At 50.7% G+C, this 18,312-nt stretch overlaps 1 protein-coding gene across 3 annotated transcripts; it reads left to right on the forward strand.

The window, feature by feature from the left end:
* Positions 1 to 248: 248 nt before the first annotated feature.
* NUCB1 (nucleobindin 1) lies at positions 249 to 17,891 on the forward strand. Of its 3 annotated transcripts, none has more exons than XM_064489499.1 (13): positions 249 to 269; positions 862 to 1,028; positions 3,572 to 3,679; positions 6,125 to 6,257; positions 9,678 to 9,781; positions 11,358 to 11,543; positions 11,813 to 11,903; positions 15,326 to 15,384; positions 15,653 to 15,745; positions 15,837 to 15,929; positions 16,212 to 16,382; positions 16,819 to 16,915; positions 17,034 to 17,891. In XM_064489499.1, the coding sequence occupies exons 2-13, from the start codon at positions 873 to 875 to the stop codon at positions 17,144 to 17,146; spliced, it is 1,404 nt and encodes a 467-aa protein (XP_064345569.1). In that variant the 5' UTR covers positions 249 to 269; positions 862 to 872; the 3' UTR covers positions 17,147 to 17,891. The 3 variants fall into 3 exon arrangements, with proteins under 3 accessions (XP_064345569.1, XP_010994661.1, XP_010994663.1); XM_010996359.3 differs by lacking the exon at positions 249 to 269 and adding an exon at positions 335 to 477; XM_010996361.3 differs by lacking the exon at positions 249 to 269 and adding an exon at positions 336 to 477 and having other exon boundaries at positions 862 to 998.
* The last annotated feature ends 421 nt before the right edge of the window (positions 17,892 to 18,312 follow it).

Consider the following 18,312-nt stretch of genomic DNA (forward strand, 5'->3'; position numbering starts at 1 on the left):
AGAGGCTGCATCTCAGGCTCTGTCTCATATGAGAGACTTAAAAGGTGACCTGTGCCCACTGCTACCGATCTGTAATTCACAGTCACCTCTTGGGGAGAAAATAAATGGGAAAACTACAACTCCCATGAGGCGAAGGGGCCAATATGCCCGCGGAAGTTGACTCATTTTCCCCCGTTCCGGAGGGAGTTGTAGTTCTCTTTGAAAGCCCCTTTTCTCCTTTCGCCTAAAAAGCAGGAAATGTGGCGTCACAAGATAGAGCTTCCAAGAAAGTAAGCCAGGCTTTCGAGAAAAGGCCAGCGACTTCGATGAGGGGCGGGGCCGCTAGGCAGAGGCCGGAGGGACTTGGAGCCAGCGTAGACCAATCTGGCTGCCGAAGGCGGGTCCTCTGCTGGAAGGTGGGCGTGGCTTAGGGGGGAAATCACCGAGAACGCAGCGGAGGTCCTAGCTCAGGAAAACGCCCTCTGCGGTGAAGGAGAGGTGAGGGGCTGGGGGGACCCAGATTCTTGGGTTCCGGGAAGAAGGGAGACAGGGGACCAGAGGCTGGAAAACTGAGTCTCGGAGGAAGACACCAGTACCTCTAGATCCTGAGAAAAAAGGAGGCTGGTGCCCTGGACCTTTGGGTCAGGGGAAAGAGAGGGTCGAAATCCCGGATTCCTGAGTCTAAGCGAAGCGGGTGCTGGAAACCAGGATTCCTGGGTCTGAGTTAGGGAAGGTCAGAGGCACTGTATCCTGGGTCCCGGGAAACGAAACGCTTTGAGTCATGACTCTTGGAACAGGGCAGGGTGGGGAGGGTCCAGACTCCAGAGTCCAGGGGAGGAGGAGGCTTGGGACAGACGTATTCCACTTCTCTGCCTCCCACAGACCACCCCGCCATGCCTCCCTCTGGGCCCTGGGCCGCCCTCCTCATCCTGCCACCTCTGCTGTTGCTGCGCGTTATTCTGGCCGTGCCTCTGGAGCGGGGGGCTACCCAGAAGGAGAATCCCGCGACCGAGAGCCCCGTGAGTGGCCCTGCCCTGCTCGCCAGCCAGGTGTTTGCAGTGGTACTACAATTCCTGCGTCCTCGGTGGCCCCTGGGTGGCTACTCCAACCCACGGATGCGGCTTGTAGTTTGCCTGCCATTCTTTGCTATCCCAGGGCTTTGAGGTGGTGAAAAACTTGGGGTGTGGGGGAGGGGGTCAGATTTCTAAGCCCCTGACTTTGAGGTATGGGAAACCAGGTCAGATTTTAGATTAAAAAAAAATCTGCATCACATCCCCATCTAAACCTCTCTGCTCTTTTACGACGCCCTCCTCTTAAGAAGGCATCTGGAAAAAAAGAACTACATTTCCCAGTAGCACCTTGAGCAGGTGGTGTTAGCTAACTGGGGTGTCCTCGCATCATGGCGCTCATGGGAGTTGTAGTTTAAATTATGACTGGGGCGTGTAAACTGCTTATTACAACGAGCGTTTATGGAACCCTATGAAACCTTTAGTTTTAGGGAATTTGGAACTTTAAAGATCCTCAAGGCCAATACCCTGATTTGTGGCCGGAATCCTGCAGCTCCCAGTAGGGATGAGCACTTCACTATCTGTGGAACAGATCTTTCCACGTGTGGTAGGTCCCCACCTAGCAAGTTAAGTCTCTGTTCCATGAAATCTTTGCAGTCACAGAAGGGCTGCTTGAGTCCCCTTTCCTTTCATTCTTTTGACACATTTCTTGAGCATCTACGAGCCAGGCACAGTGCTGGAACAAGCCCCATGCCTGATTCACTGGGAAGACAAACAGCAAGGCTCTCTGAGAACAGACATCAGGTGACATGGTCAGGGAGGAAGGAAGGGTCACTTAAGCTGAGATCCAAAGTGTGGGAAGGAATGTTCCAGACGGAAGGAACAGCCCGGCAAAGGCTGTCTGGTAGGAGAAAGCAGAGTGGTAGAGGGACTTGGAGGATGCCAGTGAGGCAAGTGATGGGGAGCTGAGGTCAGAGAGGGGACAGGGCAGATCACACTGGGCCTTGTGGGCCATGGTGGAGAATTTCTTTATTCTGGGGCTAATGGAAACCACACAGGGTTATAAACATCAATCATAGCAATCATGACAACATTGACAGCTCCCACTAAGTAGCGAGTTAAATATTTAAAGATATTAACTCCTCTGATCCTCACAACAGCCCCTATGAGGTGGGTACTCATTACCCTTACTTTACAGGTGAGGAAGCTGAGGCACAGAGAGATTAAATAACTTGCCCAAGGACTAAGATTGCCAGATTGGGCCAATAAAGACACAGGACACCCAGTTAAACTTGAATTTCAGATAAACAAAGAAAAATTATTAGTATAAGTGCACTCCACACAGTATACTTATACTGAAAGTTATTTGTTGTTTTATCTGAAATTTAAATTTAGCTAGGCATCCCAGCAGTCCTTAACAAGGTCATATAGCCAGTAACTGGCAGATTTAGGATTTCAGCCATTGTGTTTGGAATAATGGCCCCCCAAAATGTCCATGCCCTCATCCCCAGAACCTGTGAGTATATCACCTTACGTGGCAAAGCAGTGTTTGCAGGTGTGATTGAGTTAAGATCTTCAGGTGGAGAAATTAGCCTGTATTATCCAGGTGGGCCCAGGGTAACCACAAGGGTTCCCTATAAGAGGGAAGCCAGAAGGTTGGCGTCAGAGGCGATGTGATGATGTAAGCAGAGGTCAGAGTGATGCAGGGCATGACCCAGGGAAGGCAGGCAGCCTCTAGAAGCCAGAAAGGTGAGGAAACAGATTCTCCCCTAGAGTCTCCCGAATAACCTCAGCCCGGCTGACACATTTTGGACTTCTGACCTCCTAAGAGAATAAATTTTTGTTGCTCTAAGCCACTTAGCTTGTGGTACTCTGTTACAGCAGCAGTGGGAAGTTGGTATACCCACAGCGGCATGGCTGGTGATCTGTTATCATTTGTTACCTATGATGTGTTCCACAACATATCTAATGATAGCACTAGCAGATGGGGACTATCTTCCACAGCCTTATCATAGTGCCAGGCTTTTTATCTCATTTAATTTTCACCGCAGCTCTGCGAGGTAGGGAATTTATTGCCTATTTTACAAACAGAAGAGGAAAAGGCCAGCCATCTACGCATGGCAGGGCTACGACCAGGAGTCCAGGAATTTCTATCTTGTTCACTTGGCTGTGTACCCTGGAACCGTGCCTGCTACATGGTAGGAGCTCAGTGAATGCTTTTTGAGTGAATGAACGAATGGATGTATATGTCATTTCTTGGAAACAAGTACCAGTGTGTTCCCTCTGTGGGCAGCATTGGACTGGGTGTTTACCCATGTGAATTCCATTTCATCTTCAGTACAGACAGACCTGGGAAGAGGTGAGAACTGTGGCCCAGAGGATCAGGCAGTTAACCGAGGGTTACAGAGCAGCTGGGGTCTGCTGGCTCCAGAGTCTTTGTCCCACAGAGTAGGCCTCCTGCTGAGGGGTGGGGTGGGTGGTCTCTGGGTCCCTCAGCAGGTGCCCAGGGAAGCAGAACCTGGATCCTACCTGCAGGGGAGACCCAGAAAAGGTTGGGGCTACTATATTCATCCTTGTCGCCTCAGGATACAGGCCTGTACTATCACCGGTACCTCCAAGAGGTCATCAACGTGCTGGAGACCGACGGGCACTTCCGGGAAAAGCTGCAGGCTGCCAACGCCGAGGACATCAAGGTGCGGCTGTGTGCCAGCGCTATGGGAGAGGATGCGCATTCAGAGGGCAGAGCTCAGGAAAGGACTGAGTTCCCTAAAGGGAAATCTTCCAGCTATTACAAAACTGAGCCTTGGAGGGGGGATTCGCTTCTCTGGGTCACACAGCTGGGAAGGGATCTGGGAAAGACCAGATGTGTGGTTCAGTGTGGCTACACATGACACAGGTTCCCAGTCTCAGTTCTACCATTTACCAGCTGGGTGACCGCCCCTCACTGTGCCTCAGTTTCCCCATCTGTGAAATAGGGTAATAATAGAACCTGCCTCACAGGACTCTCCGAGGTAAGATGTGTAAAAGGCTTCGAGGTGCACAGTGGTCATCCTCAGTAAGCACAGAGTGAGGGCTGGGTCCGGGGGTACTGGGCACTCTCTACCCAGGAAGAATTCAAAATAGGGGAGATGCTGTCATCACTCATGTCACCCCTAACTCTCACATTAGGCCCCCAAAGGAGCCATGATTCTCCCCATTTTACAGAGGCAGATGCTGATAGCAGTATCTGTCCTTCTTGTAGGCCCCTTGAGCTGGCTGCACCCGGAGATCATACCCCCGCCATTCCCCGGGGCAGCATCCCTTAGAAAGGATGGTGTCACCCTCTGTGAGGAGAGAGGGCTGTCTGCCCCCACTCCTCCATCCCACCCTGAACCCCCTCCCCATTTGGGTGCAGGTTGGAATGTCCCACCTAGGGAATCCACCCTGAGTTCTCCAAACACTTCGGCCCAGGGAAGTCCCCAAGACTTGGGACTGATGGGGAGGCAGCCCTGCTCCCCCCAAGACCTCCCAGCCTTCCTGGGACTCTTGTCTGTCCCCATCTGCCTGGCCCCGGGCAGTGGACGGCAGACCTAGAGACTGCTGAGCCCAGACTGTCCCACTGCCCAGCCAGGGAAACAGAGATCCTAGAGGCCATCTGGCTTGCCCAAGGTCATACAGCTGGGAAGTGACATCAGAAACAGAGTGGCCATATAGACAGGCAGGTTCTGCAGTGGGATGGTGCCGCATTCCAGTCTCATCTCCACCTCATGCTCTCCTGGGCAAGTGGCCACACCCCTCTGTGCCTTGGTTTCCTTCTCAAGAAACCAGGAGGCTCGTGTAGCAATTTCTCTGTTGAGAGGGGTGAGGGGGGGATTGTGCAAATCAGCGATAATCCCCACTTCAAGGGCTTGGCAGAGAAGAGATGTGCTGGGGTCACGCAGTGCAGTGGTGCCAGGGCTGGGATTTGAACCAAAAACTCCCACTCTGGGGAGCCATGACACTGCCTTGGTCACCAGGCTGGAAACTGGCTGCCCATCCTCACTGAGGGACTATGGGCCAGCAGCTTCTCCTCCTGGGCCTCCGTTTGCTCATCTGTAAAATGGGGTGGAGGGCAGGATTAGAGGACTGACTCAGTGAGTTCAGCACAGGACTTGGCTCATAGTAGGTGTTTGACTAGTTGAGGTTAATATGACTGTCACTGGGATCCCTTGTCCTGCTGCCTCTGCAAAGGCCACACCCCTTCACAGGCTGGAGAGACCAGATGTGAGTCAGGAGTAGCTGAGAAAGCCCTCTGAACAATAATGGAGGTAGTGGGGGTGCTGGGGAAGCCCCAAGAGGGACCCAGTCTGTCTGACAAGTGAGGAAAAGGATACTCCGAGTGAGGTTTGAAATTCTGAGTGGGAGTGTCTGGTATAGAAGTTGAAATGTGTATATGTGGGAGGGGGAAAGGATGACATTTCAGACAGTAGGAACCATGTGTGCTGACGAAGCATTCTGGTGCCTTCAGCTGGTGGCTGGCAGTGCCTTAAAACTGACTTAAAGACAAGGGGGATGGGGCATGGGCAGGGTGGGGGGTGGGCATGGGCAGATGGAAGCTCCTGCAGGGTCTTGAGTGCTCGGCCCAGGGATTCTGTCCTGCTGATACTGGGGAGCCATGGGGAGCTGTGAGCAGGAAAGGAATGAGGTCAGCTCTGACTGAGAAACAGACATAAGCCAAAGCAATGATACAGGTCGCTCAGAGAAGGCACTTGACTCAGTTTGTGTGTGTGTATGTGTGTTTGTGTGTAGTGGGGCCAAGGGGTTTGTCAGAGGATTCTTCCCAAAGGAGATGCCATCTGCTTAGAGTTTTGAAGGACAGTCAGGATGATTTGGTTAGGCCTGAAAAGCATTGGCAAGAGAGAATCCCAGGCAGAGGGACCAGCATGTGCAAAGGCCGGGAGGTGGGAAAGAGCTATGATCATGGGGCCCCCATGTAAGTATTGCTGGAACCAAGAGTGTGATTTGATGAGTGACAGGAGATGAGAAGGGCCTTGACTGCCAGGCTGAGGGGTTGGAATCTTGTCTCAGGGGCTCTGGGGAGCCCCAGGGTGGGGCATGAGAAAACTTGTAGAAGGTTCCAGAGAGGGCAGCCTGACCAGTGTCCCTCCTTCTCCGGGCAGAGCGGGAAGCTGAGCCGGGAGCTGGACTTTGTCAGCCACCACGTCCGCACCAAGCTGGACGAGCTCAAGCGGCAGGAGGTGTCGAGGCTGCGGATGCTGCTTAAGGCCAAGATGGATGCGGAGCAGGAGCCCAGTAAGCAGAGGCCGGTGGGTGGGCGTGGCCAGCGGGTGGGCGGGGTGGCCTCATTCTCTCCACCCCCGTAAAATCTGCGTGGAAGACTGATCAAGTTTCCTTCCTAGCACAATCTACTATTAACATTAGTCTGTTGTTAGTTGCTCGGTTGGTTTTTTTTGTTTCAGGTTTTTAATTTTTATTTTAACAAATCAGGGTCATTTAAAATTTTGATGTAACTTCAAACTTAACAGAAAAGTTGCAAGAATACCACCAAAAACTCCCCAATACCCTGATTCTCCAGTTGTTAACATTTGCACCATTTAACTGCCCTTGACATTTGTGAGTTCCTTGCAGACACCGTATTCCTTTATGCCTAAGTATTTCGGCGTGATTTTCCTCAGAATGACAATGTTCTACAAAACTATAGTACAGTGATCAGAGTCAGGAAGTTCAACAGGTTACACTGTATTTTTCCTTGGCTTATTCTCTCTCTCCCTCACTGAAATGATTCTAATTTCCTGGCATTTATATGTAAAGCTGTAATTTATAGTCTAATTTTTTGGCTAAAAAAGAAAAAGAAAAAAAAAGTGCCTGGAAGAGAGAGGTTTGAGTGGATTCACATTCCAAGATCCCATCCTATTTCTAACATTCCTAGAGATATAGTTTGTTATAATCTGTGTCTGACCATGCTCTTTCTTTTAAATGAGTTTATTGAGATAAGATTCATATACTAAACAATTTACCCATTTAGAGTGTACAGTTCAGTGGTTTTTTAGTATGTTCACAGGTATGTGCAACCATTATCAAAGTCAACTTTAGAGCATTTTTATCATCCCCAAAAGAATCACTGGACCCTGTAGCTTCTACCCCACTATTCCCCCAACCCCTGGGAACCTACTTTCTGTCTCTAGATTTGCCTGTTGTGGACATTTAGTACAAATGGATTCATACGATATGTAATCTTTTGTGTCTGGCTTCTTCTAGTGTAATCCTGCAGCTTATATCACTAGTTCATTCCTTTTCAGGGCCAAGTAATATTCCCTTGTCTGGCTCTACCACCATTGGTTTGTCCATTCATCTATTGATGGACATGGGTTATTTGCACCCATTGTCTGTGACGGACCGGGCTGTTTCACTCATGGTAGCTTTGTGGGGTATTCTGGTACTGTGGGGAAAGTTTTGGCCCATCACTAAGTGTAAGAACAAGCCCACTTTCTTGAGATTTGCCTTCTGCCTCTCCCTTCATTTCCTGATACCTCGTAAGACTCATGTTACAGATGGGGACCCTGAGCAGATGGTGTTGAGGGTCAGAGAGCTGAGCTTTGTTTTCCTTCCTATCTGATGTCTTTTATCCATTGACCCAATATGACTTGAGTCCTGCTTTGTGCCAGGTGCTGAGCTGAGTGCTGGGGCTCTAAGGTGACCAGATAGGCATGGTTTCCTTCGACATAAGCATCCACGCCTTCTCTGTCCTGCTGTTTTAATTACTATAGTTTCAGATTCTGACTTGATCTCTGGTGAATTAAGTGTTCCCTTGTCACGAATGAGAAAAATCTCTCCTGTCAATTGACTGCTTATTATGTTCCATGTGCTAAGCTGCATACTTCCACTTTTGTCCCTTGGACAACTCAGAATATCTCTAGATTCTGACCACTTCCCTCCACAGCTGTTGCTGCCACTTAGGTCCCACGTGGATCAGAGCCGTTGCCTCCTCCCTGGGCTCCCTGCCACCACCCCTGCTTTTCCCAGTGTTTTCTATTTCCCAGAGAGCAGCCAGTGTTAGCAAATCCCGTAAACACCTCGGTTGGTTTCCTGTGGCCGATAGAACAAGTCACCAAACAGTGGCTTAAAACAACAAGCATTCATTCTCTTAACAGTTCAGAGATCAGAAATCAGCGATCAGTTTCACTGGGCAGAAATCAAGGTGTCAACTGGGCTTCGTTGATTCTGGAGGCTGGGGGGCAGGGAATCTGTGTCCTTAACTTTTCCAGCTTCGAGAGCTGCATTCCATGGCTGAGAGCCTCTTCAAAGCCAGCAGCATAGCGTTTTCCTTTGGTCATCACCTTGCCTCCTACTGGAGTCAGGTCTCCTGCTGCCTCCCTCTTAGAAGGATTACATTTAACCCCTCTCCCCCAGATAATCCAGGATCATCTCCCCATCTCAAGATCCTTCATATAATCACAGCTGCAAATTCCCTTTTGCTCCGTGAAGTCGCATATTCACAGATTCCAGGGATCTGGATGTGGATGTCAGGGGGAGAGGGGGAGCTGCATGCAACCTATCACAGCACCCAGTTCAAGTCCTGTCCCTCTGCTCAGAATCCACTATGAGGGGGAAGGGTATAGCTCAGTGGAAGAGTGCAGGTTTAGCATGCATGAGGTCCTGGGTTCAACCCCCAGGACCACCATTAACTAACTAAATAAATAAAACCTAGCTACCCTCCCCCCCAAAAAATTTAAAAAAAAATACCCATTATGGCTCCCCAGTGTCCTCAGGATTAAGTCCACCCTTACTGCTACACCCGTCCCAGCTCCTCCCTTCGCATGTGTGCCCTGTCGCCTGCCCCTCTGGCATTAGCATTTTTAGGGTTGTTACGGAGTACCACACACCAGGTGGCTTAAATAACAGACGTTGGTTGGCTCCCAGCTCTGGAGGCCAGAAGTTCAAAATCAAGGTGTTGCCAGGGTTGGTTCCTTCTGAGGACTGTGAGGGAGGCTCTGTTCTGGGTCTCTGATGAGCAGATGGCCATCTTCCCCCCATGTCTGTTCACATCATCTTCCCTCAGTGCATGTCTCTGTGTCCAAATTTCCCCTTTTTATAAGGACACCCATTATATTGGATTAGGACCCACCCTAATGACCTCATTTTAACTTGATCACTTCTGTGAAGACTCTCTCCAAATAACATCACATTCTGAGGTCCTGGGGGTTAGGACTTCAGCCCCCATGTGAATGTCAGGGCATGAGATTCAACCCAGAACAGAGGTTGAGGGTCACATGCTCTGGAGCCCAATGACTGTGCTAATCCTCACCCTGCCACTTCCCAGATGGTGACCTGGACACATCACTTCTCTCTGGGCCTCAGTTTTCGCTTCCATAAAATGGGATAATCACAGAACCTATGTTTAAGATTTCTGTGAAAAGTAAATGCCTTAACATGTTTAATGTGTTTAGATCAGGGCCTGGCATTTAGTAAGTGTTTGATATATGTTGGTTATTATCATGGTCATTATTATTTTAAGCATCAGACTCAGTTGTGGTATTGCCTCCTCCAAGAAGCCCTTCCTGATTGCCCCAGGCTCATTCAAGCCATTCTCTGGGCCTCCCCAGTGCCCTCTGTGACCTCCTTTAGAGCATATCCGGCCCAGGATAGGGATTTTGAAAGAAAGAATGTTGCATGAGTTCTTCATTTTTCCCCCCCATCTTCTCTCTCATCTAGATGTACAGTTGGATCACCTGAGCCTCCTGAAGCAGTTTGAACACCTGGACCCTCAGAATCAGCACACGTTCGAGGCCCGGGACCTGGAGCTGCTCATCCAGACGGTAGTGTGTCGGGGACCTAGAGGCAGAGGACTGGGGGGAGCTTTGGAGAGGGGGAGAAGAGAGCAGAGCCTGGGGCACGAGCCCACTTACCCTTGCCCAGTGTTCTCCGCGGCCAGCGGCTGCAGAGGGCCAGTATTTTCTAAAAATCCTCCCCAGAGTCTGAGGCCTGAACCTCAGCCAGCTGTTTTCTGTCCTGCTGGAGCTCCATCTGGTGGCCATGAAGATAATAGCAACCATTTGATTTAATCCTTGCCTGGCCTGGACCTTGATCCCTGTGGGATATTTTTGCTGCTTATTTCCAGAACACTCCAGAAACTGTCCACTTTCTTCCAGCCCCACTGTCATTCTCCTGGTCTTAACCATTATGTTGAGAGCCGGGCTCCTTGGTTGTGGGGGCTGTTTGTGCTGTGTGATGTTTAACAGCTTCCCTGGCCTCCACCCGCCTGATGCCAGTAGACTCCCCCAGTTGCGACAACCAACACTGTCTTCAGATGTCGACAGCTGTCCCCTGGGGGTGGAAGTTACCCCAGGTTTAGAACCCCTGCTGTTCCATCTGTTCCCCATACAACAGCTGTATTGGTTTTCTGTTGTTGCTGTATAACAAATAAGCACAGACTTAGTAGCTTTAAACAACATGAATGTGTTGCCTTGCAGTGTAGGTCACAAGTCAAGAAGGGTCTTCCTGGGTGTATTAGTTTCATGCAGCTGCTGTAACAAACTACCACAGACTCAGTGGCTTAAAACAACAAAAAGGTATCCTCTCACCGTTCTGGAGGCCAGAAATCCACAACTGGTATCACCAGGCCAAAACCAGGGTTTCCCTAGAGGCATCTGCTTCTTGCCTCTTCCAGCTTCTAGTGGCTGCCAGCATTCCTTGGCTTGTAGATGCATCACTCCAGTCTCTGCTTCCATCATCACTTGGTATTCTCCCTGTGTCCCTCTGCATCTTCTCTGTAGCCTTTTATAAAGATACCAGTCATTAAAATTGGGGCCCACCCTAATCTAGTAGGACCTCATCTTAGCTGATTACATCTGCAAAGGTCCTACTTCCAAGGAAAATCACAATCTGAGGTTCAGGTGCACGTGAATTCTGGGGGGACACTGTACAACCCAGTATAGTATTATTATCTCCATTTTCCAGAGATGGAAACTGAGGCACAGAGAGACTGAGTAACTTGCGTAGGGTCACACAGCTAGTGGGATTTGTTTACACGACAAGGCCTGGATTTGAACGCTGGGCAGAATAGTTAGAGGCCTCATGTTCTTTACTACCTAGCTGCACTGCTTTCTGTATTAAGTCCACCTTGTGTGCTGTTTATTATTTATTCCTCCATGATCTTGAGATGGTGGAGGACTTGAAAGAGGTGAGTTAAAGTTGTCATTGTTTAACTATCCTAATCTTTTTTGAGCAGAGAGAGAAGGTTATGTGTGATGGGGCAAAAAGTGACATCAGGACATGAGACCCAGCACAGGTGGAAGTTGGGCCAGATTCAGAGCCAAAGGCCTGGCATTTGGAGGTTGGAATTAGGGGCTGGGCATAGAGGTGAGACAAGAGTGACCGTGTGCCTTTCCCCAGGCCACCCGGGACCTTGCCCAGTATGACGCAGCCCATCACGAAGAGTTTAAACGCTACGAGATGCTCAAGGAACATGAGAGACGCCGTTATCTAGAGTCACTGGGAGAGGAGCAGCGAAAGGAGGCAGAGAGGAAGCTGGAAGAGCAACAGCGCCGGCACCGAGAACACCCCAAAGTCAACGTGCCTGTAAGGACCCGCATTCGTGCCCACCTCCCACTATGTCCAACTCACCAAGCTCCGGAAGAAAGTAGCTGAAAAACTACAACTCCCAGCAGACTTTGAGGCAAAAGCCTCTTCTGAGGTGTCCAGCTACCCCCAGGGGCTGCTGGGAGTTGTAGTTTTCTTAGATTGCTTGAAGGGCATGACACTTGAGGGATGGGGGTACAGGGTTCTCTAGCTTTATCCTGTGGGACCCAGACTTCTTGCTCATGAGCCCCTGGCTCTCCCTTCCACAGGGCAGCCAAGCCCAGTTGAAGGAGGTATGGGAGGAGCTGGATGGATTGGACCCCAACAGGTTTAACCCCAAGACCTTCTTCATACTGCATGGTAAGGTGGGGAGGGAGTCCCAAGACCCAGGCTAACTCTGGGGCTCTGACCTTTCTGGGGCCTGAACGCTAAGAAGGGGCCTCCCTATCTCATGGGGCTTAGGCAGGCCAGAGAGTCTAAGCCCATCTCCTCTGGTGATCTAGAAGGCCCTGTCCCTCCCTGTTGCTAAGGCTGGGGTCTTCTATGGAAGAGCTGGGCCTTTTTCTGGCATACACTCCACCTCTGGGTTTTAAGGACTGGCTGGTATCCTCTAACTGGGCAAACCAGGCTTGGCTAGGCCTAGGCCCCCCTCCCATGGCAGCCTAGAAGCCCTGGTTCCCTCTGGGAGCCCTGTCACTCAGGGCAGGCTGCTCCCTGATAAATAGGCCTCCAGGGACCCAGGAAGCCCCTTCTCCAGGGTGGTTCAGAGACACATTTCCCTTCATTCTCTTCCTGTCTGGAAACCTAGCCTGGGCTTGCCAGACACCTTCAGGGGTGCCCAGGACCCTGACCCAGAAGCTACAGCCTGTCACCAGAGCTCAGCAGAGCCTGATTCATTCATTCAGCAAATGTTTACTAAGCGACCTCTAAGGACCCAGCTTCACAGAGACCCCATGGAAACAGCTGTGGACAAAACAAAGTCCCCCTGCCATTACAGAGCCAGTGATCAGGCAAACAGATAATTCTGTATTTCAGTGACTCTCAGTGGCCGTGGAGTGTAAAATACACTTGAATGTTACATAAGCTGTCCATTGAAGTGACACACTATCATGATAAGATGCCCCCCAATTTCATGGATGATAAAATACAGGGGGTGGGGTATAGCTTAAGTGGTAGAGTGCATGCTTAGCATGCATGAGATCCTGGCTTCAATCCCCGGTACCTGCTCTAAAAATTAAAAAAAAAAAAAAAAAAAACCAAAAACTAGTTACCTCCCTACCCCAGAAAATAAGTTAATAAATAATAAAATAATAAAATACGGGGTGGGGGAAGCACATCTTATTTGGAAAGGGAGGTAATTAGGTTTATTTATTAATATTTGTTTTGAGGGGGTTTTGGGGGTGGTAATTAGGTTTATTTACTTATTTAATTTTTTTTCTTTTTAATGGAGGTGCTGGGGATTGACCCCAGGACCTCATGCATGCTAAGCACCCACTCTACCACTGAACTATACCCACCCCCAAAAACTACATTTTAGAATCAGTGAAATAGGTTCTATAATAGATGCTGAGGTAGTTAACATGTACTGTGGCTACAAGGGCAGCGGGATTAAGGGCCTAGAGTGATGACTTTAGAGAGCCTGATTGGAAAGGGTTTTTGCTAGACCAGCATTGTCCAACAGAACTTTCTATGCTGGTGGAAATGTTCCGCGTCTGTACTGCCCAGTACCCAGCCACCAGCCCCATGTGGCTATTAAGCACTTGAAATAAGGGTTTTACAATGAAGGAACTAATTTTTTTTTTGATAAACTAAATTTTTTAAAATTTGTAATTGTGGTAAAATACACATAGCATAAAATTTAATGTCTCAGCCATTTTTAAGCGTATGTTTCAGTCGTGTTAAGTACACTCACACTGTTGTACAACTCTCTTCATCCTCGCAGACCTGAAACTCTGTATTAATCATCTCCCCATTACCCCTCCCCCAGCCCCTGATAACTTCTCTTCTCTTTTCTCTCTCTCTGAATTCGACTATTCTAACTATGTCATATACGTGGACTCATGCAATATTTGTCTTTTTGTGACTGGCTTACTTCATTTAGCAGAATGTAAAAGAAATGAGTTTTTCATTGTATCTGGTTGCTCTTAAAGTTCATTTGCCCCACGTGGCTCATGGCTGCTGGATTGAACAGCACAGCTCTAGTGAGATGACATTTGAACCAAGACCTCAGTGAACTGAGGGGTTGAGTCTTACAGATATTTGGGGGAAGAGGGTCTAGGTTGTGGGGAACAGCAGGCACACACAGGGAGGAATGAACTTGATAGGTTTCCAAGGTCACTGGAGCAGAATGCTTGAAGAAAAGAATGGTAAGAAAGACTTGGGGAGGTTACAGCAGCTCTACAGCTGGGATAAGGAATTTGGGTTTTATTCTGTTTTGGGTAGGACACCACAAAAGGACTTTGAGCAGAGGAACTGACACCATCTGCCATAAGTTGCTGACAAAATCCACCTGGGCGTTGTGTCGAGGACAGGCTGTAGGGGCCAAGGTCCAAAGCCAGGAGCCATGTTGAAAGGCATGAGATGCTGGTGGCTAGATCATGGAAGTAGGGAAGAGTGGTTGGATTTTGGATTCATTTTGAAGGTCAAGCTGGTAGGACTTGCAGACGGACTGGATGAGGATTATAATGGAATGGAAGAGTGAAGGGTGACTCAGGTATTTGGCACAACTGGAAAGATGGTGAGGGAAGAGCATGCAGGTTTGGCAGAGAAGATTGGGAACTGGTCTGTTCATGTCAAATTAGAGATGTCTGTTAGACATTTATGTGGAGATGGAGAGTAGGCAGTTGAATATTCAGGTATGGAGGCAGCTTGCAGTTAGCATTAAAGTGGAGGGACTGGAGGAGCCCACTGAAGGAAGTCTTGGCCAATCAAACGCTCTTTGTATCGATGGAAAATGTCCTTTGCTGCCCAAGATGGCAGCCACCAGCCACATGGGGCTGTTGGGTGTTTGACGTGTGGCAAGTGGGACTGAAAAACTGAAATTTCAGTCTTGTGTAATGTTTATCAGTTTAAAGTTAAACAGCCCATGTGGCTAGTGGCTTCCATACTGGACAGATCTGAATATTTGGTAGAGAAGAGGGGTACACCAACGTGTAGAGGTCAGGAAGAGGACAGAGCCAGCAAAGGAAAATGAAGGGCAGCTGGAGAGAAGAGGATAATATTCTGGGACCCAAAGGCACAAAGTCCAGTAAGATAAAGGCTAAAAGTTAACCATCGGATTTGCAAGGTTGGGGTTCCTGGCCACCTCTGTAGGACTAGTGTGGGAGCTGATCTGAGTGAGCAGAGGAGGTGGAAACAGTGGGCCAGACTGGCAGGGAAATGCTCCTCTGGCAACCAGAGTCAGCCCTGGGCTGGTTCTGGGAGGCAGGGATCTCTGACACCCCTGGATCCTGGGCAGAGGGGCTGATCCTCTGCCCAGGTCACTGGATGCTAGGGATCAAGTCATCTTGCATGACACTGGGCCCAAGAATGGTCCCACAGGAGCCTGATCTTCATCTGCTCCCCATTCTTGGGACCCTGGTAGGTAAAGGGCTATCCTAGCAAGGGGCCTGTGGGGCACTGAAGTCTGAAAGCCACCATCCTACTTTCAGAAACCCACTGTTACCTGTCCCCTGAGAACAGACCCTGCATCAGCCCCAAATTCCTTCTCCAGCAGGTCCCTCAGGAACCTGACCCACCCAGAGTCCTCGATCCCCCAAGACACCTTGTTGTCTTTTCCCCAGATATCAACAGCGATGGGGTCCTGGATGAGCAGGAGCTGGAGGCCCTCTTCACCAAGGAGGTGAGCATCTTGGAAGCTGTGGGCTCAGAGGATGCCCAGATCAGTCATGTGTCCCCTCAGTGATCCTAGTGGTCCCCTCAGGTTCCCCTGGATGTGAGTTCAGGGGAAAACTGCAACTCTCAGCAGCCCCTGGGGCAAAAAGAGGCTGCCAGCAGTGGCAGGACTGATGGGAGTTGAAGTTGTCTGTGTAAGGAGGTGGGTGGAGTAGCCTGGGAAGGAGGCTGCCCTGGGCCTCTCAGTACATTCCGCCTCTCGCTTGACCCTGCAGCTGGAGAAGGTGTATGACCCAAAGAACGAAGAGGACGATATGCGGGAGATGGAGGAGGAGCGGCTGCGCATGCGGGAACACGTGATGAAGAACGTGAGAGGGGTGGCAGTAGGGGAAGGTGGGGGTCAGTGGAGGTGGGGGAGGGACGTCCAGCTCTGTTGCTTACCCTTCCCTGGCTCCCCAGGTGGACACCAACCAGGACCGCCTCGTGACCCTGGAGGAGTTCCTCGCATCTACGCAGAGGAAGGAGTTTGGGGACACGGGGGAGGGCTGGGAGGTGAGGACACGGGGATACTCTGGGTCCTGAATGTATCTCTCTCTCCCGGGCCTAACCCTTCTTTCAGGGTCTCTGGCCACTTTCTCTCTGGATCTCTGATCTCCCAGCCCCTGAGTCTTTGTCTCCTCCTCTCTGGGTCTTTATCTCCCACCCCTCTCCGACTCTGGTCTCTCCCATCCCCACGCATGGCCCAGGCCTCCCAGCCTTCTCTGAACCCCCTCCAACATGGGCGGGCCAAGGCTGGAGTCACCCTGCTGATGACCTCTGTCCTCACCCCGGCAGACAGTGGAGATGCACCCTGCCTACACGGAGGATGAGCTGAGGCGTTTTGAGGAGGAGCTAGCTGCCCGGGAGGCAGAGCTCAATGCCAAGGCCCAGCGCCTTAGCCAGGAGACCGAGGCTCTGGGGCGCTCCCAGGGCCGCCTGGAGGCCCAGAAACGAGAGCTGCAGCAGGTGACTGGCCAGGGAAGTGGGTTCATCCTCTAAGGCCCTGGTGGCTCTTGTCCTTGTGTATCCAGAGACCGGGAAGGCCTGCATCTGCTCTGTTAATCATTGGTAGATCCTTGGGTAGCAGCCGCCATCTTGAGGAAGGGCAAACACCCCCATCCCTGACTGCTCTGCGGCTGCCATGTTGGATAAGGGCAGTGGGGTTATAAGCTGTAGAGGGGGAAAGGCCAAGGAGGGAAGAAGGCTTCCATGTCCCAAGGTGTAACTCAAGCCATGACAAGGGAGGGAGAACTGGATCTTTAACTAGTATTAAGCCCAATTCTCAATGAGAGAGAAAAACTGAGGCCCATGGAGAAGGGACTGGTCCATGACTGCTTAACGCATTGCCATGGAGACTCAAGGTCATCCCTTTGAGCCTGGTGATCTCCCCCACCCCCTGCAGGCTGTTCTGCAAATGGAACAGAGGAAACAGCAGCAGCAAAGCCACAATGACCCAGCTGTCGGCCCTGAAGGACAGCTCAAGTTCCACCCCAACACAGGTGCTGGGTCTTGGGCCCAGGGGGCAGGGAGGGAGCTGGGGGCCTGGACTCCTGGGTCTGAGGGAGGAGGTATTGGGATGTCAAGTTCTACCATTTCCTCCCCGCCTGCCATTTCCAGATGATGCACCTGTCCCAGCTCCAGCTGGTGACCAGAAGGATGTGGACACTTCAGAAAAGAAGGTTCCTGAACAGACCCCAGGGCTGCCCCAAGGGGATTCACAGAACCTGTGATCCTTCTGGGATGCCAGCACTCTGGGTTCCTATTGAGGCTGCTGGAAGGGGGATGAGGTGTCAGTCAACCTCCTCTGGGGGCCCGGCATCACCCATGGCCTCCTCGGGGAGGGGAACAGGATGGCATTCCCAAATTGCTGCCCAGGCCCCCATATCTGCCGCCTTCCAGTCTGTGGTCCCTTCTTTCTCTCCCCTTCCAAGGGACCTGCCTTCTCGTGTCCAGTCAAGTGCGCACTGGCTCAACCTAACTTAGGGAAGCCCCTCCATCCCAAGAGGGTCTGCTCCACGCCTGCCTTGCTAGATGGTGTGGCCTCACCGCCCAGGTTGTGACCACTTCAGCATCCCACATCCTCACAGCTGCTGGAATCCTGCCTGCTGCTTTGGGTCCAGCTTCTATTGGTTTACGGGGCTTGGCTGGTCCCTCGAGACCTTTCTCTACCCTTTGTGGGGCCAGCAATGCCTCAAAGATGTCTTCCCCATGGCTGGGTGCAGAGGCTAGAAGAGTCCTCAGCAGAGCTGCTCAACTCTGATCCCAGGAGCCCCAACTCCCCCTGACCCCTGACCTCAAGCCGCTTCAGCTTCAGGCCCCTCCCTAATGTCTTGGCCCCTCGCCCCTTTCCCAGGATCTGGTTCTAGCCCCTCTGCCTCATGCAGAAGGCCCCACCTGCCTTTCTGGCCTTATCTCACATGGCTCCCTGTCCTGCTCTGTACTCTGGTTCCATCCAAATACAGTTTCTGGAATAAATCCATGCCTCTGTTTCTTTGTAAATACTGTTCTTTCTGAAATCCCGTATGCACTTCACCTGCCAAAGTCCTCATTTTTTAAGATTCAGTTCAAACATCATTTCTGAGAGGTTCCATCCTGGCATCTTTGTCCTCTCATGATGGATCTGCTGCCTACACACACACACACACACACAAACACTCACCTTCAGTAAGATCCCTTAAGCCTCAAGGATAGAAAACCCAAACCTAGGCTTAAACAATAAAAAAAAAAGTGTATTATTACCCAAAACTAGAAGTCCCAAGGTAGGGTAACTCCAAAGCCTTCAGGGAACCGGTTTCTCCTATCTCCCAGTTCTGCTGTAGTAGGTGTGGGGGCTGCACGTTTCTTGTCCCAAAGTGGCTGCAATTGCTCTGGATGTCACACCTGTCTGTACTGACAG

This window comes from Camelus dromedarius, chromosome 9 (genome assembly GCF_036321535.1).
Source record: "Camelus dromedarius isolate mCamDro1 chromosome 9, mCamDro1.pat, whole genome shotgun sequence".
Taxonomy (NCBI): Eukaryota; Metazoa; Chordata; class Mammalia; order Artiodactyla; family Camelidae; genus Camelus; species Camelus dromedarius.

Excerpts from the sequence above, each read along its gene's own strand:
- NUCB1 (XM_064489499.1), top strand. The coding sequence starts at position 873 with ATGCCTCCCTCTGGGCCCTGGGCCGCCCTCCTCATCCTGCCACCTCTG. Across the intron at positions 1,029-3,571 it reads CTGCCCTGCTCGCCAGCCAG|GATACAGGCCTGTACTATCA; the intron begins GTGTTTGCAGTG and ends TTGTCGCCTCAG. Across the intron at positions 16,383-16,818 it reads AGAAACGAGAGCTGCAGCAG|GCTGTTCTGCAAATGGAACA; the intron begins GTGACTGGCCAG and ends CACCCCCTGCAG.